A 25,352-nucleotide genomic window follows, 5' to 3' on the forward strand; every position below is an offset into this window, starting at 1 on the left:
TAGATGGCTCTCTGCTCTTTTTTATAACTCTCTAACCGGCCATTTTGTATTGAGCAGATTTAAAGACGGGTACTGAGTTGGTATGTTTGTCTTCATCAGGCTGGGCGCCAGTCCAACTCTCTGTCTGCCGAGTGCAGCAGGACTCTGCTGGTGTGTTTCCTGTGGGTGCTGAAGAATGCAGATGCAGCTCTCCTGGAGGGCTGGGTGTCTGATTTGTCTGTATTGCAAATCAACCGCCTACTGGATCTGCTGCATCTCTGTGTGTCCTGCTTTGAATACAAGGTACAATCACCAGGCACTGTCCCTACTGTTTAGTCTTTCATCACAGATTCTAAAGTAGTCAAAACCAGGACATGCCAGAGTATTGCTACATCATTACAGGCATATCAGTAGCTGTTTCAAGAAAATGTACTTTCTTTGTTATCCGTACTATATCACTACTGTCGCTGAAGTACTTTCTACTCCTTCACTGTTTACTGTAGATTTTTACTGATCTGACTTTGTTTAATTTGTGCCCTGCAATGTTTGGGGGGCTATTGTAGGGGAGGAAGACTCTGGAGAGGATCAATAGCCTGACGTTTAAAAAGTCTCAAGACATGAAGGCTCGACTGGAGGAGGCCATACTGGGCACCATTGGAGCTCGTCAGGAGATGGTTCGCCGCTGCAGAGGTACGTAGCATGAGAGCACAGCAGTGTGTGTGGGTACCAGTAGCTGTTTGAGGTGTCTGTGTTCATGGAAAGTGCAATTTGTTTACTCTTCCAGAAAGGAGTCCCTATGGCAGCCAAGAGAATGTTAGGTGGAGAAAGAATGTCACTCACTGGAGACAGAACACAGACAGAGTCGATAAGTATGTCCTTTAGGTGAATTAATAATTAATAATATTGCCAGCTAAAGTAATATTAAACTTCTCATTTGATCCTATGGAAGAATTGCTGATAGATTCTATAGTACTGATAAATTCTGTATTAGAATGTTATTTATTGACATGCTTTTGTATAAAATACTGCATCTTAATATGAGTGGTACTTAAGTACAATGTAGAATGTAAAATTCCACCTCTTTTAGGACTAAAGCTGAGGTGGAGCAGGAGTCTGTGGTGGATGGAAACCTAGCCACTGAGGCCTCTCTGATAGTCCTGGACACACTTGAGATTATAGTCAAGGTAAAACAATGAATAAAACATCACCATGGCCTTAGCCAGTGGCTGACATACATTTTGTGCAATATTTCCAAGCTGTAATGTGTTGTTTCTGCCCTCTGTCAGACTGTGGTGGCATCAGAGTTGAAGGAAAGTGTTTTAGGTGGGGTGCTGAGAGTGCTTCTCCACAGCATGGCAGGCAACCAGAGCGCCCTCTTCCTGCAGCACTGTTTCACTACACAGAGGGCTCTGGTTTATAAGGTAAGCACAGTTTCTATTAATGTGCTAAGTGTCTTATTAATTCATTTGAAACAATCTGATCTCACTTCAGTTTGATGTATTTGCAACTCAACACAAATCACAGCAACTTATCTCCCTATTTTTAATCACTGTATCACAGACTGACTCTCTGGCTATTGTTTGTTTTGTTCCAAGAGGAAACAAAAATAAAGCGATTTCACATGTATTTTATTGTGCATTGTGAATTTTTTTTTTTAAGCAACAAAGTAAATGATGATATGTTTGTAAGGAATATTCTAAGTGACAGTGTGTTTTTGTGAGTAGTTCCCAGAGATGCTGTTTGAAGAGGACACGGAGCTTTGTGCAGACCTGTGTCTGCGTCTCCTTCGCCACTGCAGCAGTAGTGTCGGCTCTGTCAGAAGCCATGCCTCTGCATCTCTGTACCTGCTCATGAAACAGAACTTTGAGATTGGAAATGTAAGTTTAGACCCTGTTTTGTCATGCACCACAAAAATTTCTCTCATAATGCTGTGAGCCCCAATCTGTCCTGTTTATTTTCTTTGACCAGAACTTTGCACGAGTGAAGATGCAGGTCACCATGTCTCTGTCCTCGCTGGTGGGATTGTCACAGAACTTCAATGAAGAGCATCTTCGTCGGTCACTCAAGACAATTCTGACGTATGCTGAAGAGGACATGGGGCTGCGTGACACGCCTTTTCGAGAGCAAGTATGTAAAAGCCATCACACTTTCTGTACAAAGTTCAGATCTGGAGCTGCTGGAATGGATGAGACCGTACTAATGTGCCGTGTTGCACTTCTCAAATTGCAGGTCCAGGATCTGGTGTTCAACCTGCACATGATTCTGACTGACACTGTGAAGATGAAAGAGCATCAGCAGGACCCAGAGATGCTCATTGACCTAATGTACAGGTACTGGTATATCCCTCAGTGAGGCTGGCATATAAAAATAAAATTGCATTAATATAACCGAAGATATTCTCTCACTTGTGACTTTAGGATTGCCAAGGGCTACCAGAACTCCCCAGACCTGCGTCTGACATGGCTCCAGAACATGGCAGGGAAGCACTCTGAGAGAGGGAACCACGCTGAGGCTGCCCACTGTCTGGTCCACAGCGCTGCACTGGTGGCAGAATACCTCAGCATGCTGGAGGACTGCCGCTATCTGCCAGTTGGTTGTGTCACGTTTCAGGTGAGTGCTTACTGTTTAATTTTGGTGATTTTCTGCTTACAAGCAACAACAGCGCATCAGGAGGTTGTCCCAGAACTGGAGTAATAAGACTCAAGTTTGTGATTGTTGAAACAAGCAAATATAAAAATTCTGGCTTCTCTGTTTTTCCCTTAGAATATGTCATCCAACGTATTGGAGGAATCGGCAGTATCCGATGACATCCTGTCTCCAGAGGAGGAGGGGATTTGTGCTGGGAAGTACTTCAGTGAGTCCGGCCTGGTGGGCCTCCTGGAGCAGGCAGCTGCATCTTTTAACATGGTACAACTCAAATTCTCCAACCACATGGTGACAGAGTGCATGTTACCACGGCACAAGATTACAGAATTAAAGTGGTTGAAGGAGCGTTATGCGATCAAGTGGTATGTGTAGAACTGGCTTTCCATTGTGCTCTAACCCCAGGCAGCCATGTACGAGGCCATAAATGAAGTGTACAAGATTCTGCTGCCCATCCACGAAGCCAACAGAGATTTCAAAAAGCTGGCCACTGTTCATGGAAAGCTACAGGACGCCTTCAACAAAGTATACAACCAAGTGAGTTGACAGCTTGATCTTAAAATCACCAACCATTAACTGGGCTGTTAGTGTTGATGAGAAATGTCACTTTATCCGGATTTCCTTCTTATGTGCTTCTTTTCTTTTCAAACCTTTCCAGAGCTCAGGGTGGGAGGTAACAAACTCATTTGTCATATTAAATAAATCGCATTTAAGGTACAAATCAATTTTAGCTGTTGCTTTTATTTTTGTACTGACAATGTTTTCTTTCTTTTTCACTGTTTGTTCTCTTCTCCCCTCCTGTATGAATGACATGTTACTGGTGAGTGATACAAAACTTGCTGTCACACTTGGACTTAGTTGACTTGAACCACTGTTACAAAAGAGTTTCCATTCCTTTTGCCACCCTCCTGCTGTGATGAAATAGCATTTTAGCCTAAATATACAGTGTTGTGCAAAAGCCTTAGGCCTCCATTAGGTTTGGTGTTTTAGCAAGGTTATAATGATAATTTATATTTATTTCTCAGTCTCTTAATTACTATACAACCAGAAAATACAGGAAATATGTAGACAATATTAAAAAAAACCACAACATTTTCAGAACAACATGGCTTCTATAGTCCAAAGTCAGTGTTTAGTGTGACCTCCCTTTGCACAGCTTGAGTTCTTTTGGGGAAACTGTTTTTAAGTCTTGAAACATTGACAGACCCTCCCTCCACCGTGTTTCACTGAAGGCTGCTATACTCATTCCTCCACCTCTCTCCAACTCTTCTTCTCACATACTGTCGACAACTGGAGCTGAACGTTTCAAACTTCAGCTCTTCACTCCGTAAGACTCTTTTCCACTGATCTTCTCTCCGGTCTTTGTGAGCTTTGGCATATCTCAGCCTTTTGTCTCTGTCCCCCTTTTGAAAAATCGGTTTCTTGGCTGCTGTCCTTCCACAAAGACCGATCCTGATCGAGCTCCTGTGGATTGTGGGAGGGGCAAATTTTAATCCCGAAGAAGCTGGGGATTTCCTCTGGTCTCTCAAAGAAGAAGCTCTGAGAATCTTCTCATCAGTTTTATTGGCCTTCCACTTCTGTTTTTGTCCTTGACCTCTCTGGATTCTTCATATTTCTTTATAACAGCTTGAATATCTTGAGTATCCTTTTTTTTGCTGACATTTTTTTGACCATTTTGTGTTTTTAATACTGTTCATATTTCCTATGTTTTCTAGTAGTATTCTGATAAATATATACTGTATAGTCAGAACATTGCTAAAACAACAAATCTAATGGTGGCCTAAGACATTTGCATAATACTGTATTTTTTCTGTTTGCTCTACTAAAGTTATTGTTCTATTACAAAATATTCTCTTATTGCTATACATTAACAACAGACCAGTAACTTTAACATTTTCATCAGTGAAAAACAAGCAACAGGGTGCAAAAATAGAGCACATCAATAGAGTTTCAGCTGACATCATACATGTCTCTATCATTGTTCTCTTCTCCTATTAATACATAAGCACTACACCTGTCCTGCACTACCTTTAGTTCACTGTTGGACTCTTCAGGTATATATTTTCATCCTGTCTTTAGAGTTTAGAGAATGTTTGGGACCTACTTCAGGGTGGGTTTCTATGGCTGTCGGTTTGGAGACCTGGATGATCAAGAGTTTGTCTACAAGGAGCCATCGATCACCAAATTAGCTGAGATCTCCCACAGACTTGAGGTACTCATCATGATACTAATAGCAGCGTCATTGCTTATTTATGTGAAACATATGTGAAAGTGAATTTATTTGGTCTACAGGAGTTCTACTCAGAGAGTTTTGGGGATGAGGTGGTTGAAATTATCAAGGACTCCAGCCCAGTGGACAAAACCAAACTGGATCTTAACAAGGTAATGTGCTATGTATATACAGTCTGTGGCTAATAATGAAGCATTATGTTATTGAAGAAGGATTAATTATTTTGATTTTATCATAGAAAATCATAACTACACAAATACTATTATAAAATTAAAAGGAAAAAATAACATAGTTCAATACAGTTCAACACATTCCAACTTAAATCAGTCACAAACACACTCCACATAAAATATCCATTCATACAGAACATAGGCAAATACAAACAGCCACGAGGGTGACTGATGAAGAGCTCAACAAAAACAAGCTCAGTACTGTTAATTGTATAATCTGTTTTGTGTTAGCATATATATTAAGGTCTATAACGGTCTGAACTAGGACAGCTCAGGGTTATGGAGCCAATTGTTTCACAACAGAATCCGATAATCAAACATCATAATACACAAAAGATGAGGGATTTTTAAAAAATAAGTTGTATGTGTTCTCTTCTTTCCATTCCTATCCCTAAACCCTCCCTTTCTTACTTGTTTCAGGCCTACCTCCAGATCACCTACGTCGAGCCATACTTCGATACCTACGAGCTAAAGGAAAGAATCACCTACTTTGACAAGAACTACAACCTGCGTACCTTCATGTACTGTACTCCCTTCACTCTGGACGGCCGAGCTCACGGCGACCTGCACGAGCAGTACAAACGCAAAACCATACTGACGACATCTCACGCCTTCCCTTACATCAAGACGCGCATCAATGTTATCCACAAGGAGGAGGTGGGTGTCTGTTCTGGAGAGGATCATTAGACATTACAGTGTAGAAAGTGGGAGGAAAAAAGACAGTATAACTTCCTCTCATTCTGTTGTTTATGGTTTTCCAGATCATTCTTGTCCCTATAGAGGTAGCCATTGAGGACATGCAGAAGAAGACTCAGGAGCTCGCCTTTGCCACAAACCAAGACCCTGCAGACTCAAAGATGCTGCAGATGGTGCTGCAGGGCTGTGTGGGCACCACCGTCAACCAGGTGCCTGTTTAGATAACTGCAACTGAAAAGAGCATTGGGTGTACCTGTACCGCCTTCTCTTACATGCTCCTGGAGTATTAACCCAATCATAGTGGGGTTTGAAGTCTGGGTCATTGTTTTAAGTAGTGACAGACATTCCTTAGTAGACATGTAACTATTTCTCCCCTTCACAGGGCCCCCTTGAGGTGGCGCAGGTCTTTCTATCCGACATTCCTGACGACCCGAAGCTGTTTCGCCATCACAACAAATTGCGACTCTGCTTTAAAGATTTCTCCAAGAGGTGATGACACACTCCACGGGCCACATTGCTGTATAACTAATAAAAACAAATACCAACTCCCCCGTGGCTTCTTTGCTTGTTCTCATGCAGGTGTGAAGATGCCCTGAGGAAGAATAAAGCCCTGATTGGACCAGATCAGAAGGAGTATCACAGAGAGCTGGAGAGGAACTACAATAAACTGAAAGAAGCACTGGGTCCTCTCATCAACCGCAAGATCCCCCAGCTATACAGAACCCTGCCAGCTCAGGCTGCACAAACACAGCGGTAACTTGAGACACTGAGCACACACGCCTACATACGGTGACAAAAAATGAGCTCATGCTGGTTCTCTGACCCCATCATACCAGAAGAGCCACATAAAACCAAACTTTATTATACTCTAGGTCACAGACTCGTACGTTCTGACTCTTGTCACCTGTGAATGGGAATGTTGTTAAAATTCATAAATAAACTGTGCAGGCTTTTCCTGGGATGCCACAAAAAACAGTTTTCACACTGACTCCTTAGCTCCCTGGGTCAGATTTTATGCCTCAAGTAAATTTAATAAATAAATTTAAAACACTCACTGCTCCTCACTTGATTTAATTTAATTTTTCAGGGGAAAACTACCCAAAGTTAAACATTCTTTATTGTTTTGCTTCTCTTCAGGAACTCCTACAGTAGGTCCAGTCTTCGTTGAGTCGACCGTCGACAGAAAACTGGAATAAAATACAGAACAACAAGCTTTAGAAATGAGCTCCGTCTCACCCCATCTGTTCCCCCTTCCCCTGCTGCACTGCACACCAACTGTCACACATTCCGTCCTCTTCCTTGTCTAGCTCGTTATTTTACCCACCCACCCCTCAGCCACCCACTTGTGCCCTAACCCCCACCACCACCACACACAGACAAACACAAACACACTTGTCACCTCTCTCCCTGTTGAACTGCCCCCTTCACCACCACTCTCACACTTCTGTACAGAGAAAACCTCAGCTGTTTGTGCTAGAAGGTTATGTGCACTTTAAGCATTGCCCTTTTCAGTAAGACTCTGTGTCCTTACTGACAACCCAAAGTAATCTAGTTTTAACTTTATTTTTTAAAGGACTACAGTTTCCAGACACATTTTTATATCCAAATCATCTGGGGGTTTGTTCATGAGTGTATCTGTTCTCATTTTTCTTCTAGAGTTTGCTTTTGACGAAGCTCTAGGTTGTGTGTTTTGTGCCGCACCCTTATTTAATTTTTAAGAGATGGGCTTTTTTTCTAAACTATGCCTGGTAGTAGTGACTGCCAGGCTTGGTTATTAAATAATCCCAGGGAGTTTTCATTTGTTATCAACAGACCAAATAACTGACATTCCTTCTTTCTCAAGTTGTCACATTAATCTGGCCCATCTCTCATTATAAGAATTCATTACAGAGCAGAGGTGGGATCATTATGTCCAAGCTCAGACCTCAGTCCAGTCTGAGTCCAGGAGGGAAGCGTTGTTACCACAGATCTAAGAGGGAAGGATTAGTCTGTGGGGAAACGGCAGGAACGGATGTTTAAATGACTTTTTTAACTGTGAAATTCTCTTGTAATGCACTGCAGTCACATCCGATGTTTATCGCAGCAGCACTGCCCCCAGCCGGGCCGTCTCCTCCCCCCACACAAATATGTTCAAACGGTGACATTTACTGTCCCATAGCAGTAAAGTCTGTTAACTGGAGTCATTTGTCCTTGTGCTTTAAGGTAGATGATATTTGAACTGCTGTCCAAAAGTCTTGTATGTGTCCACCACCCTGCTGTCCAAGATTTATATCAACTGTAGCCTTTCCCAACTACTGTATCTATTATATTGCACTGTTTTTTAAAAACTGCAACACGTTGACGCTGTAACTACTAAAATATATTCTTTTATTTTACAAGGCTGGAAATGGGTTTAGTTTTTTTTTACCAATTAGGTAAACTTTTTATTTATTTACACTGTCTTTTTTATTGAATTCTATTAAATATCTGTTCCTACACCTCTGGTCAGCTCTTGTTTGTGGTGCTGCAGAGCCAGTTGACAGACGGTGTAAACATATGAAATGGCTAATTTCAGTCACTGTAAATCATTTATCAAACTTTTAGTGACAGTTACTGAAAATAAGTAATGTATGTCTATCACGTTTTAATATGGTAAGGCAGTGCAGTATTTTTAATATTACATAATGAATATATTATTTCAGGTTTTGTTTTAAGGTTAAGGGTATAATGTTAACATTTATAAATACATATGGACATGTTCTTGTGGGTTTTGGGAGTCCCTGAGATTCTTGCAGGTACTTCCTTGATAGTCCTTGAAGGTCTTTAATGGCCCTTGAAATGAATGATTCCACTGAAGGTCTAATGTCCATGGAGAACCTTGGTCTTCATTTGTCACCTATGAAGGTACTGTGCAGGTACTGCAGTGTTTCGACTTTTACTTTTTTTTGATCAAACTATATTATCATTTGATAAAATATTAATCCAGCACTACTTAAAATTGTAAAATTATTTGTACTTTATTCAGCTGCATGTCCAACGAGATAAAATGTTATTATATAGTCATTTATTTGTGTCAGCCTGTGTTGACAGTGGTCATTCTGCATGAGTAGCCTATAAGTTTCTGAATAAATTCTCGCGGAGTATTTGTAACTTGAGGTAAGATGGACCATCATTGTGGTCCTGGCTGATCCATGTCCACAGAGCCCCATGAAGGTCCTTGAAAGAAGGCTGTTTCAGACATTTGGGTTTTCTTTAAATGTCCTCTCTTGTCGATCTGTGATGAAGCATGGTTTCTTGGAGGTAAAAGGCTTGTCAGAGCCTCGAAGACCCCTGAAGATCACTATGGTGGCTGCAGTGAGTGAGGTCCCCGCTGGCCCTTTAAGAGGAGCGGGGCCGGGAGGAGGCATCTTGGCTGCGGTGTTTTTGTCTCTGTCAGTGGGCGCTACTGGGCCGAGGCGGCTGGAAGGATTTCCAGAGGGCAGGTAAGAACAGCACCAACTTACAGCTCCTCTGCTTGAAACCAGTCTCGGTCTCTGTTTCTCAAACTGTATTTTAAAGCGCTTCAGACGAGGAGCCTTCATGTGTGTGAGACTTCTTTGTGAAGCGTCGGTCCTGCCCATTCCCCCGGTCCTCTCCATGAAGTAATGGGTCCATTATCCTTCACTACCAATCCACATGCAGTTCCGCTCGTATTTCTGCTAAATTATCTGTCTAATTTGCTTTCTTAATTTTGTATTTGCATGTCTTTGCATTGAGAGCGATGTTTATAGGAGTCTCATGGTCGCTCCCCTGGTGCGTCCCTTGTTTTGTTCAGAGCATCATTGGAGGCGAGAGCTGCGCTGTTGTTAACGACAACCAGGCTGTCTACAATAAGCTATGATAATAATCTATCCCCAGAGGAAGTAAAACTTCCTCCATCATACTGAAGCATCAGTTCCTATTTACCTTATCTTTTGCTGTGTTGAATGTGGGAGACATCATCTCTATAGTGCATTTTCTATAGCCTACAATGTCCGTGTATAATTTATTACGCACGGTCTGTATTGTTATTTTGCAGGGATCTTATAGAGGGGGGTACGACCCCAACTTCTAACTGATACAGTGGTTCTACAGTGCTGTCTGTCGCATAGTCAAATCTTACTCCTCATTTCCAGCTGGGTGTTTCTCTCTGCTTGCCCTTCATTATGAAACTTTTCCTGGTCTCTCACCCGTGATCTAACCATTTTGAATTTCATCATGAAAGGAAAACTCTGAGAGAAGATTGCAAGGACTCCGGGGAGAGGGTGGGTCTGTGCATTCTGCAAGTTTTCATTACTTCCAGATGTATGTCAGCTTTCCCTTGCAGCTCCTTGCCCTCACATTTGCTGGTCTCATAGGGTGGAGGTGGTCAGCGGTTACTGAGAGGAGTCTGTCTCCTCAGGGGACGATTCTGATGGAGCTGGGTGTCAGCAGGTGAACCAGATTTAAGTGCTTTGTGATCCTCGTTGAGTTCCCCTAATAAACTGCATATAGGCAAAAGCAAAATGTAGTTTTTCCCCTCCTATTAGTATGAATTGTTTGTTAAATACTGAACTTTGTGTGCCCTGATGTCGCGTGGCAGACTGTCCACATTGATCAGATGTTGTTTTGATGAAGGACACGCAGAACTTGGCAGGATGCGTGGGTGTAGTCATCAGCCTGTACTTTGCATCATACAATACACCACTGTCCTGCTGTTGTGCAATGGGCAGCTGGCTGCATGACACCTACCGGCTAATAGCCAGAGCCTGTAGCAGCTGCATGACACTTAGCTGGGCTCTGTCCTGTCACTGGGGTTGTTACATGAACAGAAGAAGCGTGAGCATGAAGCTACATCTAAATCTCTCAGTAACAGCTTCAACAAAAACTGAACATTATACTCATTATGAAGGTAAGATTCACTGCTGTGTCGTGCTAGTTTCAGAGTGTAATAATGGTGAAAAATGACTTTCCTTGTGCGAGAACCCCATGGTGTCCCAGGAGAGACCCCTGGGAGTCCCCGGATTGCAAGTTTGGGACTCTGTAGCCAGGTTTGTCTGCAGCTGGAGTTTCCTTCTGTATTTTTTCTTTCTGAGCTGGAATGTGATTGTCTCATTACAGCATTTGAACCCAGGGGTGCCGTGGTGGAATGCAGGGTTATAAACTCCATTTGCACACCGAGCCACATGCCGGGCATTTAAACGGTTTAGTGAGACTAATGAAATTACCCTGAACCTGCGTGAGACTGTCTGTCACTGTTTAGCATTAATACTCATTAGCTATTCTGAGCAGTTTTACTGCGTGATGAATTATCTGTTCTGTATAAACAATAAGAGGTGTTCATTATGTTTTTGATCACTTGAAATAAGGTAAGTTTGTCATATAAGGATCTATAATGCTGTTAATGGGCTCTTAGTTCAAACACATGCAGCCAAGTTGTTTCTGTTTTGCTTGTTTGCATGACATTCAAATAAGAAATGAACAAACCCAAATATACTGTTATTTTTCATGCTTTCCATCCTTCAAATTAGGCTATAAAACACCATTTCACACCATACAATGCCACTTTGTGGGATAATTAAGCAAAGTTTTTGTTTAAGAGGTGGCTTAGTTATGAAGTAGAGAATATACATGCCTAGTATTACTGTAGTAACATCAGGCCAGTCAGAGTTAACATATGGTCTTATTTGGCTTTTGAGGTACTGTTCATTATCTGCCTGAATAATCTGACTTGATCTCCTTTAATACATTAATCACCCAGAAAAGCAAGTTGTCTGTTCTGCCCAGTAGAACACACAAACATCTTGGAAGAGTCAGTAATGTTTTCCTGGCCTGTTTTGTTGTCTTTATATCCACAGAGGCTTTTCATCCTTGAATCAGGAAGTAATTGATAAGATCCCTGAGAGCAAATCACTTAACTACATCACTGCTTCAGTGAGATTACTTCCTCTGCTCTGCTGTGCTGTCTGCTTGGTACGGCAGCACACGCTGACCTGATCTTTTAACCCCAACACTGCTTTCACCAGCTCTCCATACCACCTTGTCTGCTGCCGTCTGGACTTCATCTTCCTCCGCCCCAGACCCCACAGTTTATTCAAAACAGCGCAGCTCTGTGCCTCTCTGCTCGGCATCTTTCTTAATCCCCACCTCCACAACTGCATTGGAATTTTCTCCCAAATGCCTTTTTTTTTTTTTTTTTTTTGGTCTTTTTTTCCGGTGCCGCTCAGCCCCACCCTTGCTCAGTTTCCTGTTGGAGGTCAGCACACTGACCAATAGCGGACCGGCGGGGGTTTACTCTGCTCCTGACTCCTTAGCCCAGCACCATCTGCTCCTCCATACCACTGCTCCTTGATGTAAAAAACAGGTTGTGGTGGGGACGTCCCTTTGAGTCATGATTTCACTGTCTTAAGTTTAAAGCCAAATTAGTCAAAAACTGCTACTTGCTGCAGTACCATGTTGATATGAGATTATCTGGCCTCATTACTCATGGTGAAGGCCCAGTCTGTCAAGTCTTGATGTACACTGTTCAGCCACATTATGCTCAGTGACAAATGGCTGTTGTTGCTTCAATGTATAATTCTTTAGCTGCTCAGGAGAGAAATTTGTTGTAATTTCTTTCTCATTTATTCTTCATTCAGGACCAGCTGGCTGAAAGAAGCCATTTGTGTGGCAGGGATGAGGACAAAGAAGTAGCTCAACAACTGTGTCTCCTGTAATAATCTGGATTTAACATTCAAAACTCTTCTGTATTGGTTTTGGCAGCCTGTTACTCTGAGAAGAAAACCTTTGTACTATAATCAGATTTGTTTAGTTAGACAAGGTTCAACCTCGCAGGGATTCTCCATTGTCAGTTTATTTTTAGGAATGCATAAATGATGGTAATCTTCTAGGCGGAGCTATTTAAGATTACAAGGAAATGTCTTTTGAAACTTTATTTGCCCATTGTGATGGTTTCCTGTGTGATTGATTGATGTTCTTGCTTTCTTAACACAAGCAGACGCATTCTGGTGTCAGCAGCAGGACTTGCAGTGATTCATACTGGTGGAGTCAAATTCTGGGAACAGTCGTGGTCTTCTCATTCGTGAAGTTTCCACAGCATTTCTTCTCTTCCCCCCGGCAGTTTTGCCTTTCTTTCCTCACATTTCCACTCTTTCTCTTTCACCCTCCCTCATATACTGTACTGCTGTCCTCTGCTTTTTCTCTCACTTACCCCGGCTCCTTTTTTTCTTTCTCAATTACACTCTCCTCCATGTAGCGCTTTCTCCTGGGCTGGGAGGAAGTGACTGGGTTGTTTCTGGATCCTTGGGGAATACAAAGATGGAGTGCCCTTCCCTGTAACCCTCCCTTAATCGGCCTGTGGCCACATATTGCCTGTTTTGCAACATCAGTAAGCATAATTAGACAATGAAGAAGCAGTGTCAGTCTGAGAGCTTTTTTTTCTTGCTAAACTGGCATTTGTCATTAGAATGTTACTAAAATGTTCCTGGTTATGGGCTGGATAATAAATCCAAAGTGTATCAACACATTGTCAGTTTTATCATCACAAAGACAGATGAAGTAAAAACAGCTCAGTCATATCATCTGTGCCCTTACATGTATAAATCAACTTAAAAGCTTCAGCTGTGTTTGTTTATCTGTGGGAGTCTGCCGGCCTCGGACAGTGTCAGTGTGGTGGGGGAGCTGAGGTTTTTCATTTGTGCTGAGTGGGAGCTGATGGGAGCTCACGTTGTCTCCTGTAACATTTGGTATTTGCCGTGTGCGCCAATACAGTTTAATGGTCCACATAGTTCAGCGTCTTTAACCCTATCCATTGACTGTAGTGTTTTTTTGATTTATAGGTTCCTGTAAACAGGTGGGGATGTATTGGTGTTTTCAGTATCTTGCATAATATTTGGAGCCTGAGGCACCTGTAGATTTAAACATCAATCACTTCATCCTTGTATTTCCCAGTTTGTGTCAGTGTGTGGGCCCATAACAGCACCTCATCAACTGTTTGTTTTGAGGTTAATTTCCTTGCCACACACTTATAAGCACGTTGTTTCTCTCTGCCTCTCTCTCTCGTTCTGAGATGCCCCTCCTTGCTTTATATTAGAACCAGCTGTGGAACTAAGGGCTGAATGAATGACTCTTTGTGATTTGGCTGTCGTTACAGTCTAAAAGGTACGATTCTCCCTCCGACCCTCCACCCTCGGTGGTATTAGCATATCAACAATATGAAACAATGGACTAAAACACAGCAAGGCTTGGTGTGATATTATGAAAAGGTCACCTCTCCGTGTTTTTCAGGCTCTGAGACCCAATGACAAAATGTTGTGCACACTTGCACAGCAGTCTGACTCTTTAGCCGTCAAAGCCAACGTATGAGAATCAGCAGACACAGTCATGCAGCTTATCTGGTAACACACACACACAGGAGCTAGAGCACAAGCTTCAAATCTGTGTTGTCCATGAAGGCACCACATTATAAGAGTCATGAAATCAGTCTAACCCTAAAGGTGATCTGTGCAGAGGATGGCTGTTCACAACAAACTAGAATGTGTGCACGTGTTAATAGATTTGAGAGAGCCAGAAAACAATGCACATTCACATGACAAGGAGGCTCTCAGCCTTGAATTGATTAAAAAGCCTTGGACTGGAGAGAAGAATGGGGTAGAGGAAAGCTAAGAGAGGAGGAGAGCAGCTGCACATGGACCTGGCTTCATCCAGGCTGTGCTATAATCACTCTGATTGGTATCTCATGGGGGCATATTATTCACATCTGGCATGCCAGTCAAAACCACTGGAATGTAATGGACCTTTGCAGCCTGTGTTTATAGTCTTAAAGGGGGCCAGTCTTTTGTAACCTGGCATAAGTCTCTCATTATCGCTGTGTCAACAGAGCTACACACCTTTATTGCAGTTTTGCTGACATCCCCTGATGACTACTCGTCTAGATAGCTTTTACATGAATGTGATTTGCATTTTTCTGGTCTGCAAACTGTTACAGTCAAAAGCAGTGGCTTCCAAGTTCCTTTATTCTTGTTTCCCACAGGTGCTGACTGTAAGAGTGTGAGACAAGGAAGCGAGAACGAGGAGCCTGGGGAGGAGAGATCCCATCCTTGCAGCACAAGCAGCTGGTATGAAGCAGAAAATAAATCCATCTTTTCCTAATTCACAAACCATTCTCAAGCTAGAGCAAAAAGCACAGCAACCTCTAAAGGCTGAGCGAGTCAATGAAGCAGTGGAAAAATCCACAAAGAACTTTGCTCGGTCGTGGGAAGGGTGGTATTTCAGACCTAGCAATACTGAGGTCTAATCCTTTGTAATGGCAATAATAATAAGGTGACTCATTAAATGGAAGCAATACGTTTGATACATTTCAGGGGGAGCTGACCTTGAAATGAAGCCTGTGATTTTAAATTATTCTTCAGGGTGGTCTCAATCTTCTAATAGAGCAAAGACAGACATCTGTGTACAGATTATAAATCAGACCCAGTGTCCTCCAGATGCCAAACATGTAAAGGTTTGGCTGTAAATGAATAAACAAGAAGCTGGCTTGTGTGTGTAACAAATGTTTTGCCTGCTGTAGTGAGAGGTCAAAGAAGCTGGAGTATAATACAGTTGTTCTGTTACTAGATGTACCACAGATGTGAAATTTGTGCTGGATGACTGGTACCTTACTCCCACAGGGTTGTATAGCGTAATCGTAATAGCAGGGAATGGAGGGCGTAGAGCAGGCGATGTTAACTTTTGTTAGTATGGTATGCAGCTGTATAGGGAGGTTGGGGGAGCATAATGGGCACAAGGCATTTGTCCTGGATATCGCTGGCCAGGGAGAGTTGTCTGAAGAATGGGAGGGTAGTGCTGGGGAAGGGCACACACTGGTTTCTGTTCAGATGTCATTTCAATGGAACTCTGTTTGAGAGCCGAGAGACGGGGAAGAAGGTCAGCCACTCCACCCAAATGCACACACGTACACACACTCAAGAGGACTGCACACACACTTTCTAACACATCAGAAACATGATGTGGGAGGTATGGCATCTGGAGAAGCAATAAGTAAGCAGACATTTGAAGCAGAGAATAAAGTGAGTTTATGCGCGTAGACATAATGTGAAGGAGTAGAAAACGATATTTCAAAGAGGAATCAAGTAGACAACGTCAGCCATCACGTCTGCTGGGCTGGGATGTTTGGTCGCTAAACTGCAGACTATAATTTTATCTCATCAACTGTCCCCTGTCAGCGCTGGCTGTCCTCCACCCTCCTGCGCACACACTCTGTCTCACACTCACTTTCTCACGCACACATACAATTGCATGCTCTCCCAGTCCCAGGAATTCTTCTTCTCTCTGTCCTGTTCTCACACATGTAGCCACTAATCACACACTTTTATGCCACACTGGAGATAGGCAGAGTCTCACACTGTGTGATGAAGGCAGGGAGCCAAAACTCACCTGAGCTGTTTTAATTCTTCTTTTTTTAATGTTTCATGAAAACCTTCCAGTTCCTCAAAAGAGAAATGTTTACAATGCTGACACCGTGCTTTTGTCTTCTTTGTTTTCATCCTTCAGGATCCCAGCAGCACTCCCTATTCTTTGTTTGTTTGTTTGTTTGTTTGTTTTTCAGATCTCCCTTATTTAGCATTCATATAAGGCAGTCCTAATGTATGTCTGGGGCATTTTATACATTCAGCTTATTGTCATCACTCTGTCAAATTAAATTCAACAGTAGAATTCTTTTAATCCTATTAATGTTAATATAGCTTCGTGTGTGCATGTGAACAGTATTTTCCATGTCACATCGTACATGACAAACATACTATGGTGATGAAAGGGACTCGGATAAGGGATGCTGAGACAAACTGACTACAGGACTTCAAAAATACCAAGTAGATTTAGTCAGTGTTTCCAAGTGTCCTACTTTTCACAAACCAGCAAGCACTGACCAGGGTCATGAGATAGATAGAGAGAGAGAGAGAGAGAGCTCAGCTCAGACAAGAGGGACTCAGTTCTTGTTGAAGAAGCAGAAAACCAGCCTTAGGCTGAAGCAAACTTTGTTTTTAGGGCATATTCAGACGTTTGCAGTGAAAACCCCTGATCTTAGCTCCTTAAAGTCTCAGTAATATAAAGATCAGCTGGCCATTGCTATGGATGGTTCCCAGTTCCCACAAAGTGGTGACCTAGAAAGTTAATCTTTTCTAAGCAAACACAAACTCAGAGTATCTAGCATTGATGGCTCTGCACAGTTTCTGGTACTGCATTGTTGTCTGTAGGAGGAAAAGGCACAATGTCTTTAGTTTATGAAGAGTCAGACTATTCTGGTATGAGCAAGGCACTGAAGTCGGTTCTCAGCGACTCACTATGCTTTCTCTGTGGTAAAGTAATGAGTTGGTGTACATTAAAGAAAGAGAGAGAGTTATCAGCTGAAACCTCCTGATCGTCAGCTGACGTTGAGAGGGTGGGAAGCACCAGAAAAGCACAAAGAGATGAAAGTGAGGGAGAGAAAGAGGAGAGGGTGTCTGGAAGCCCTAAATTAAGAGACGAAGTTAGCATGCACAGATGATTCCTAATAAGGTTGTAACTGGTAGTCTCAAACCTCTATCATGGAAGAAGCTGCCAGGAAACTTTCCTCTGTAACTTCTCTTCTCTAAATGCTAGGAACAGAAACAAATGCACAGTTGACTGTGACTCACTAGTGAGGGAAGCATTGAAAGAAACAGTAAAAGTGCTGTATTTCGGACTATCATACAACAACAATCCTGCCCAAAAGAGCAGTAATTTATTGGTCAAATACAAGCCACTGAAATGCATCTGTATAGTCGACATGAGCACCAATCGTGTCAGGTTTCTGTTGGGTATGTACAATCAAGTATTATTGAATTAGGTTCTATCTTGTTACTGCTACAGTATAAAAACAAACTGGTTATTTTTCATTATGCTGATTTATAATTTCACCAGATATCTGTGTCTTTGCAGGTGAGAGTTAGTGGGTGACTGTTGGAGTACCAGCCACAGGCTCATTATGGCTCAGGTGCTGCATATGGACCCAGGCCTCCCAGGTGCACTCTCTGTTCATTTTTATGGGTAATACTCAACATAATAGGCATTTTAAGATGATTCTTTTCTCTTGTTAGGATTTAAACTGTGAAACAACATGCAACTAATTTAACTATTGTGATATCCTTATGAGGTCAGGTTATAATGAGCTGCCTAATTTGGTGATTCTTTTAGAGCACATACATAAATACTCTGTAGCCCACTGGTAATGCTATTTTCTAAAGTCTGAGCCCAAGATTAGAAGCAAATTTCTGTTTGTTTATAGTTGATTTCCTTCCCCCTCAGGGAAACTCAACCTGCCTGCTCCCCCTTCCCTGCACAGCAAAGAACAGGAGGCTCCCTACTCAGTGGAGACCCCCTATGGCTACCGTCTGGATCTAGACTTCCTTAAATATGTTAACGACATAGAGAAGGGAAACACTATCAAGAAGGTGCCTATCCAACGCCGGCCACGCTATGGCTCCCTGCCTCGCGGCTATGGCTACGCCGGCTCGTGGTGGACTTCCACAGAGTCTCTGTGCTCCAACGCCAGCATTGACAGCCGACATTCCTCCTTCTCCTACTGTGCCCCAGGCTACCACACGATGCAGAGGCCTAGCTTCAGCACTGCGCGGGTGGAGAAGACCCTGTTGGATGCACGCAGAAAACTGGAGGAGGAGAAAGAGGGTCGAAGATTCTCCAACCTGGGCAGTATGCACAGCAGTGTAGCAGGCTCAAACACCTCCATCAGCAGTGCACACAGCTTCAACCGGGCCCAAGGTGGGGGTGGATCCTTTACCCCCGTTGGTTCTGGCCTGTCCACCCCAGTGACCCCAACCCCAGCCCACCTGCAGCATGTCAGGGAGCAGATGGCAGCAGCCCTCAGGAAGATAAGAGAGCTGGAGGAGCAGGTGAAGACCATCCCTGTGATGCAGGTGAAAATCTCTGTGCTGCAGGAGGAGAAACGCCAGCTCAGTGTCCAGCTGAAGAGCCAAAAGTTCCTGGGCCACACACTGGGCTTCAACCGAGGTCGTCCCCGAGGGGAGCTCTACATTGACATCCCTGAAGAAGAGTTGAGCACTGGAGCTAAGAGCAGCAACAAGCCAGTAGGGTCAGTGTCTCCCACCACACCCGAGGGCTCCAAACAAGACTCAGGCTGTGAGATTGAGGACAGAGTGATTGTGAGTGGAGGGCAACCAGATGCAAAGCGGGAAGTGTGCACTATTGGAGTCGGACCGGAGGACTCCAGGGACAGTTGTCATGTGGGAGTTGGGGTTCGGGAGGAGGATCTGGGGCTGCTGCCTGAGACAGAGGCTCTCAGGAATCAAGTGGTTCAACTTGAGGGCCAGCTGAAGAGGATGATGCAGGAGCTGCAGACTGCACAGCAGCGGGTAGCAGCAGTCCAAAAAACCCCTCAGGCAGAGCATCCAGTCATGGCTACGAGCATGGGTTGGCAGGAGCCACAAGGCTGCAGCCTGCACACTCTGGTCAGCTTCACACAGCAGCCCCAACAGAGGGAACAGAGAACTGTGGGAATCCAGGTGTACACATTTGAGCAGCCTACCATGGTGGAGGTAGGCACACTCCTCCGAGCAGAGACCTGCAGCATGCCCAGCTTTCAACCAGCTGGTGGTGCCATGGAGGCCCACCACAGAGGACAAGGTGAACGCCTGATTCAGCTGGTAGTGTATGACCAAGGACACTGAGTTAAAAGTTTATTACCTTTATCTGGACACTGAGTTAAAAGTTTATTACCTTTATCTGGACAGTCCAGTGCAGTCAAATGCAACATCCCTTTGTGAAACATATAATGTGTCTAAAATTTGACATGGAATGAACAAAACATTAAGCAAACTTCTCCCTTTGACGTACACAGCACCACTACTACTGTAACTGCAGTCTGACACCCTAAAATTATAAGGAAGGATTTATGGTATTGCTGTTGTTTGGATTGCACTACAATGTACAGATGAAGCCAGATATTTGATGAGTTAAGGCTGAAATGGTGAAGTCTTCTTTCTGTATCCCAGATGTTCCTGTTGAGTTGCCAATTGCTGTCAGCTCCAAGCAGGTGCGTGATGTCCTAAAGAGCGAGTTGTCCACTTCGGTACCTGTAGCTAATCCTGCCATTGCAGTAGGCACATCTGGTAATGAGGCTGGTTTGGTGAGTTCCCAAAAAGGAGAGACACACCTGCAAATAAACACAGAGACCATCCAGTCACAAGAAGACCCTACGACAGGTAACTGAACTCTGTTCAAACACCCTTTGACTTTTCTGACTTCTAGTGTCCCTATGATGAACTCAGTGGTATCTTTTCCAGCCTCATCTCCCCAGTCCTCTCTGAGGTCCATCATGAAGCGGAAAGCAGAAGGTGAACCAGGATCTCCATCCACCAAGAAAAACCTACAATTCATTGGTGTTAATGGAGGGTGAGTGTCAGTTGTTGCAGGCCACCAGTGACTGACTGAACACTGTGGCAGTGACCCATACCTGCTAAATGTGTGTCATCACAGATTTGAAGGCGATTAGCCACTGTTCACACAGAGTTTGTTCTACTGCAGTGGCTAAGGTTATAAAGTAGCATTGAAGTTTTATTAATTGCTTATGTACAGCAACAAAACAAGGGGTGAGCTCTAAAGACATTTGACAGTGAAACATGCTGTGTTGCAGCTATGAATCCACCTCATCAGATGATAGCAGCAGTGAAAGCTCAGACGAGGGGAGTGACTCCAGTGAATATCATGAAGCCACAGAAAAACTACCAGAGTCTACAATCCAGCACCGAGAAAGCAGCAGTGTACCTCACCAGGCTGTCGCCAAACTACCAGCCGTCGTTCCAGACCCCCAGTCACCAGCAACGGATACTGTTGTGCAAAAATGTGCCTCACAGCCACCAGCCTCTGACCCTACCCCAACTCCTCCATGTCCAGTAAACAGTTCTGCCTCTAAAGAGACTACCTGCCAATCATCAGAAATGCAAACCCAGGAGATTACATCATCAAGCACTGAATCCACTCCTGAGCAAAGCTCTATAACACACCCAGTCACCTGCTCTTCACCACTGTCTGGCACTAAAACCACTGAGATTACCAAGCAGCAATATACCGTCCAGTCGGAAACAGCTGTCCTCTCCAACCAGTCAGAGGCAAAGCCAGCAGCTGAAAGCACCACAGCATCAGCCAAGCAAGTCAGGTAAATGTACACATGGCTAACAGACAGACTGGCTGTACTCTCAAACATGTGTATGACTACGAGTGACTAATGTTTCCTTGTCTGTCTCAGACTGGAGCTGAGTGACAGCTTGATGTCAGCTCTTTATGCTCTGCAGAAAGCCCTGGGGGAACCCAATGCCTTCAGCCAACCAGGAGCAGTAAGTGTTCAGTTTAATTTGCTTTATTTATTCAGGATAATCCGCTCAGTGCCAGTACCGCTGTCGAGGAAATCCAAGATTGTCCCATTGCAAAAGCAGTTATAAACAATTACAAGCACAAGTGTGACCAAGAAGAAACACCATACAAATGGGTTTATCTTTAGGTCACATTCAGTTTCAGAACATTATGAGCACCGTCCTGACTAACAAAAGGGGGCATGTTTTTTACTATATGATTTTTAAACTACAGGTTATATGTTTGTTGTGTGGGATTAGATCATTTTTTGTTTTTTTTTTATTAGAAAAGCAAGCGACACTTTTCCTTTGTGTTTTTCGCTAGGTTCAGTTTGTTTTTCTCCTCTTTGATTTTCATGCACATCATGGTCAGCCTGTTTGCCTGTGAGCTCATGCACGTTGGCAACAGTCTCTCAGGTGTTTGTGTCTTTAAGCGTTCTCATTATGTCTGATCTCAGAGAGCAGCATACACCACCGTGCTGCAGGAGTGGCTGCGTGTGTCCTGTCACAAAGCTGCAGACACGGCTGTTGTCAAAGCCTATATGGACACCGTCGCCTCAGTCTCCCCTCGGCTGCTGGAGTTTGTGATCAACATGGCAGACGGCAACGGGAATACTGCGCTTCACTACACCGTCTCCCACTCCAACTTCCCAGTAGTGAAACTGCTGCTGGACACTGGTGAGCTGTGCGTGTACGTGTACTGTGTATTTAGGTATAAAGAAACTGTATATAACCCATTTTACTCCTGTTCATCTCACTGACTTGAATGTTTTTGGTGTGTTTTCTTGAAACAAAATTCTAAAAACTAAAAATGTTTGTTTTGGTTTATTGATTTAGGTATCAACTGTAAACCACTTTTTTTTAAAAGATTAGGCTAAAGAAATGAAAAATATTCATATTAAGTTATCAGCCACTCTAATTAAGAGTAAAATATGTGATTTTGGATGGATTTGTCAAATATTTCAAAATCTACTGTCATTAATCATCATGTGTGTCACACAGTCTTAAAACATTCCCGTCTCCAGTTGTATCACCTGTCACACTGATTGCCCTATATAACTCACAGGCTTGTGTAATGCTGACAAGCAGAACAAGGCGGGCTACACAGCCATCATGCTGACAGCTCTGGCTGCCTTCCACTCTGACAGCGACCTTCAGACTGTCCAGCAGCTGCTGCGAACTGGAGATGTCAATGCCAAGGCCAGCCAGGTGCGCCCTCTACTGTTCAGTCGCTTTTACTGCATATCCATACAGACACTATACTCATGCTAGATCTGAGCAGGTAGTATTTATAGGCGCTCTTGCACTCTCTGGTCACAGGTTTGTCACCAGATGAACATTGCAGCATGTGAATAGGTGCAAATGTCAGTAAGTTAGTTGTAACTTAGCTCCACGGGTTGAAGATGAGGTTGAAGATTTTGAATAATGCATGTTTGTAGGCCGGTCAGACGGCACTGATGCTAGCGGTCAGCCATGGCCGAGGGGACATGGTGCGGGCGCTGCTGTCCTGCGGGGCGCAGGTCAACATCCGTGATGACGACGGCTCCACAGCGCTCATGTGTGCCTGCGAACACGGTCATGTGGACATTGTGCGTCAGCTGCTGTCTGTGCCAGGCTGTGATGCCACTCTCACTGATAATGTAAGCATATTTCCCTTTCTTCTTCCTTTGCCTCACGTTTGATAAACCCTGCCCAAATCTACAAATGTTTTTTTTTTATAGGACGGCAGCACCGCGCTGTCCATTGCCCTGGAGGCTGGTCAGAACGACATTGCTGTGCTTCTGTACGCTCACCTCAACTTTGCAAAGCCTCCTTCCCCTGTGAGTGCTTTCATACACTGCTATCTGTTCTTATTGTTTTCATGTGGAACTTTTTGAAAGTTACAATCTTGGACCAACATTCAGTAGGAAAGGATTTGCCACAAATCTGACCACTCACAGTTGCCTCAGTAATGGTGCGATATCATTCAGCCATATGACCTTTTTCACTGCAAAGGAAGTGGAGAGGATTATTCTGGCAGATGTGGTTAAAAAGAAGAAGAGACAGGTGAAGCAGATTGAATGGTCAAGAACTGGCACATCAGCACAAAATAACCCCTGGAAAAAAACTAAACATCACACACTTGTTACTATGCTTATGATACAAGAGTAAACATATAAGGATGTCTTCTTTACATTTCACACTATCAAAGTTTTCCTAGTTAAGTGTATAGAATGTGTACTCCTTAATCAGGTACATCTACAGTCAGTCATCCTCACTGTCCATATGTTATCACTTTACCTCTCCTTCATTGTGTATCTGCAGTTTGCCTGGCCCCGATAAATGTAGCTGCACCTCCAAAACACAACACTCACAAATAACAGAATTTCTCAACTATCTTGTTTGTTTGTTTTTGTCTAGATTTCACCGAAGTCTCCTCTCTTGGGTTCTTCCCCTCCTGCCGGTGAAACCAAATAAATCATATTGCCTCAGCAGCTGGCAGCAACTCTAGAGCCACCCAACCACCACTACCCATATTATTGTGTGAACTAAGAAAACAAACATTTGTGTGTGTGTGAGTGTGTGTGTTTTCACCCTCCATAATTTATGCAGATTATAATGTGCAGACAATTACATGACAGCTTGCACCATTGCTTGTTGCACACAGTGGTTTTTTTTAATAACAGCGCTAGTTGAAAACTTGGATTTCTTATGTGATGCAATCTGAGAAACGGTGCATCGGTTGCATAAACATTTGTTCAATCTTGCAGTAATCCAGTTTTTGGCACATATCAAAACTGTTTACTAAATTACATTAGACGGTTCATAATCAAACACTAGTTTTAAATCATGTGGATTACAGTTTCTTTCTGTAACAGGAATGAGTGCAGCAGCTGTCACACATTTTCATCATTGTGTGTGTGGCTGTCAGTCATTTGGAAAAACAAAAGCCCCCCCCCATAGATAAGTGTCCTTGCATCAACTAGCTCATTGGTGCTACAAAAATATGATACAGAAAATACCACTTCAACAATATATCAGTGTTTATACACAAGATTTATTTACACTAGAGTATTTTTTATATTGGTTTTTTAAAATTCAGGACCTCCAAGGATCGTGATTTTTATTTCCTGGGCAATAGTTCAGTCATGACACCTTTTTAACCTGAGGACTCAATTTCTATTGTGTCGACCACATTTCCCCAATTAAACCCAAAGATGTCTCGCTCCTTTGGACGTTGTGACACTGTGTGTTGAGGACAGGCCTAGCAGCAGTGTGGAAGAAAAGAGAGGTTAGCATGATTCTCTGAAGGCTATGATACTATGTTCTTTGTATTTTTATATGTGAACGTATTTTGTATGGTTTAAGGAAAGACTAAAGTGTGTCTGTGTGTAATATTCTGTGCTTATACGATTGGACAAGGAAAATTTCTGAAAGTACTGGTGAAGCCATCTCAGTTCAGTAGGATTTGTCAGGGAACAAGAAAGCGACTGAGTGGGGTCTTAAAAGGACGTGCGTTGTAAGATATAAATATCCAAATAATATATGTCAATATAGACTGCTAAGTGTGATGCATACAATCAAATTCCTTGATGAAAAGTGCATAGGCTATTGATGTCAAAATTTCTATTGCTTTTTAAGGATTTTTTCACAGTTTTCATATTCACTTTTAAATAACTGAATTTTTATGAACACAATTTTTTTAATTTAAGTATCTTTTTATACATTTAGATTTTTTTAAGCTCACCTACTTTATGTAATCACACATTATTATTACATTATGTATATGTTTTATGAGGTATGTAAAATTCTAGATAGTTTCTTCTCTTCTAATTTGTGCATTTTGAAAAAAAAAAGAGTAATAAATGTGGACCACATTTTTTTCTATTGCATTTATTCACTTACTTTTGCAGGTGAGGAGTATTTCATCGACACTTTATATAAAGTCATGTAGCTAATGATAAAACTGGGTCTCTAAAAAACAATAAGACACTTGTTATTGTTTTGCTTATTACTGTGGAGCAGTGGTTAGCACTGCTGCCTCACAGCAAGAAGGTTCCGGGTTCGACCCGGGGCCTTTTTGTGTGAAGTCTGCATGTTCTCCCTGTGCCTGCTGGGTTCTCTCTGGTTTCCTCCCACAGTCCAAAGACATGAAGTGAGTGAGTGAGTGTGTGTGTGTGTGTGTGTGTGTGTGTGTGTGTGTGTGTGTGTGTGTGT

At 43.0% G+C, this 25,352-nt stretch overlaps 2 protein-coding genes across 7 annotated transcripts in view; both read left to right on the forward strand.

Annotated features, from left to right (window-relative positions):
- The window catches only part of dock6 (dedicator of cytokinesis 6), a 29,513-nt gene extending 21,316 nt beyond the window's left edge, over positions 1-8,197 (forward strand). For all 4 annotated transcript variants that reach the window (XM_020610359.1, XM_020610361.1, XM_020610362.1 and 1 more), the window contains 19 exons: positions 100-282; positions 543-669; positions 764-848; positions 1,067-1,163; positions 1,266-1,400; positions 1,704-1,856; positions 1,948-2,106; positions 2,209-2,309; positions 2,397-2,589; positions 2,743-2,886; positions 3,028-3,159; positions 3,281-3,295; positions 4,709-4,834; positions 4,915-5,004; positions 5,503-5,739; positions 5,844-5,987; positions 6,161-6,267; positions 6,358-6,531; positions 6,916-8,197. In XM_020610359.1, coding sequence (XP_020466015.1) covers positions 100-282; positions 543-669; positions 764-848; positions 1,067-1,163; positions 1,266-1,400; positions 1,704-1,856; positions 1,948-2,106; positions 2,209-2,309; positions 2,397-2,589; positions 2,743-2,886; positions 3,028-3,159; positions 3,281-3,295; positions 4,709-4,834; positions 4,915-5,004; positions 5,503-5,739; positions 5,844-5,987; positions 6,161-6,267; positions 6,358-6,531; positions 6,916-6,946 — 2,433 coding nt within the window. In that variant the 3' untranslated portion in view covers positions 6,947-8,197. The remainder of the gene's footprint in view (positions 1-99; positions 283-542; positions 670-763; positions 849-1,066; positions 1,164-1,265; positions 1,401-1,703; positions 1,857-1,947; positions 2,107-2,208; positions 2,310-2,396; positions 2,590-2,742; positions 2,887-3,027; positions 3,160-3,280; positions 3,296-4,708; positions 4,835-4,914; positions 5,005-5,502; positions 5,740-5,843; positions 5,988-6,160; positions 6,268-6,357; positions 6,532-6,915) is intronic.
- Positions 8,198-9,028: 831 nt separating this feature from the next.
- Positions 9,029-24,938, forward strand: kank2 (KN motif and ankyrin repeat domains 2). Of its 3 annotated transcripts, none has more exons than XM_020610402.1 (13): positions 9,029-9,239; positions 14,786-14,870; positions 17,710-17,792; positions 18,076-19,431; positions 19,800-20,009; positions 20,091-20,199; positions 20,441-20,962; positions 21,053-21,140; positions 21,614-21,833; positions 22,222-22,364; positions 22,595-22,795; positions 22,877-22,975; positions 23,556-24,938. In XM_020610402.1, exons 3-13 carry the CDS (start codon positions 17,756-17,758, stop codon positions 23,610-23,612), a joined length of 3,042 nt encoding a protein of 1,013 aa, XP_020466058.1. In that variant the 5' UTR covers positions 9,029-9,239; positions 14,786-14,870; positions 17,710-17,755; the 3' UTR covers positions 23,613-24,938. The 3 variants fall into 3 exon arrangements, with proteins under 3 accessions (XP_020466058.1, XP_020466059.1, XP_020466060.1); XM_020610403.1 differs by lacking the exon at positions 9,029-9,239 and adding an exon at positions 10,556-10,666; XM_020610404.1 differs by lacking the exon at positions 9,029-9,239 and adding an exon at positions 14,128-14,150.
- Positions 24,939-25,352: the final 414 nt, after the last annotated feature.

Source organism: Monopterus albus, unplaced genomic scaffold (assembly GCF_001952655.1).
Source record: "Monopterus albus unplaced genomic scaffold, M_albus_1.0 scaffold105.1, whole genome shotgun sequence".
Classification (NCBI taxonomy): Eukaryota; Metazoa; Chordata; class Actinopteri; order Synbranchiformes; family Synbranchidae; genus Monopterus; species Monopterus albus.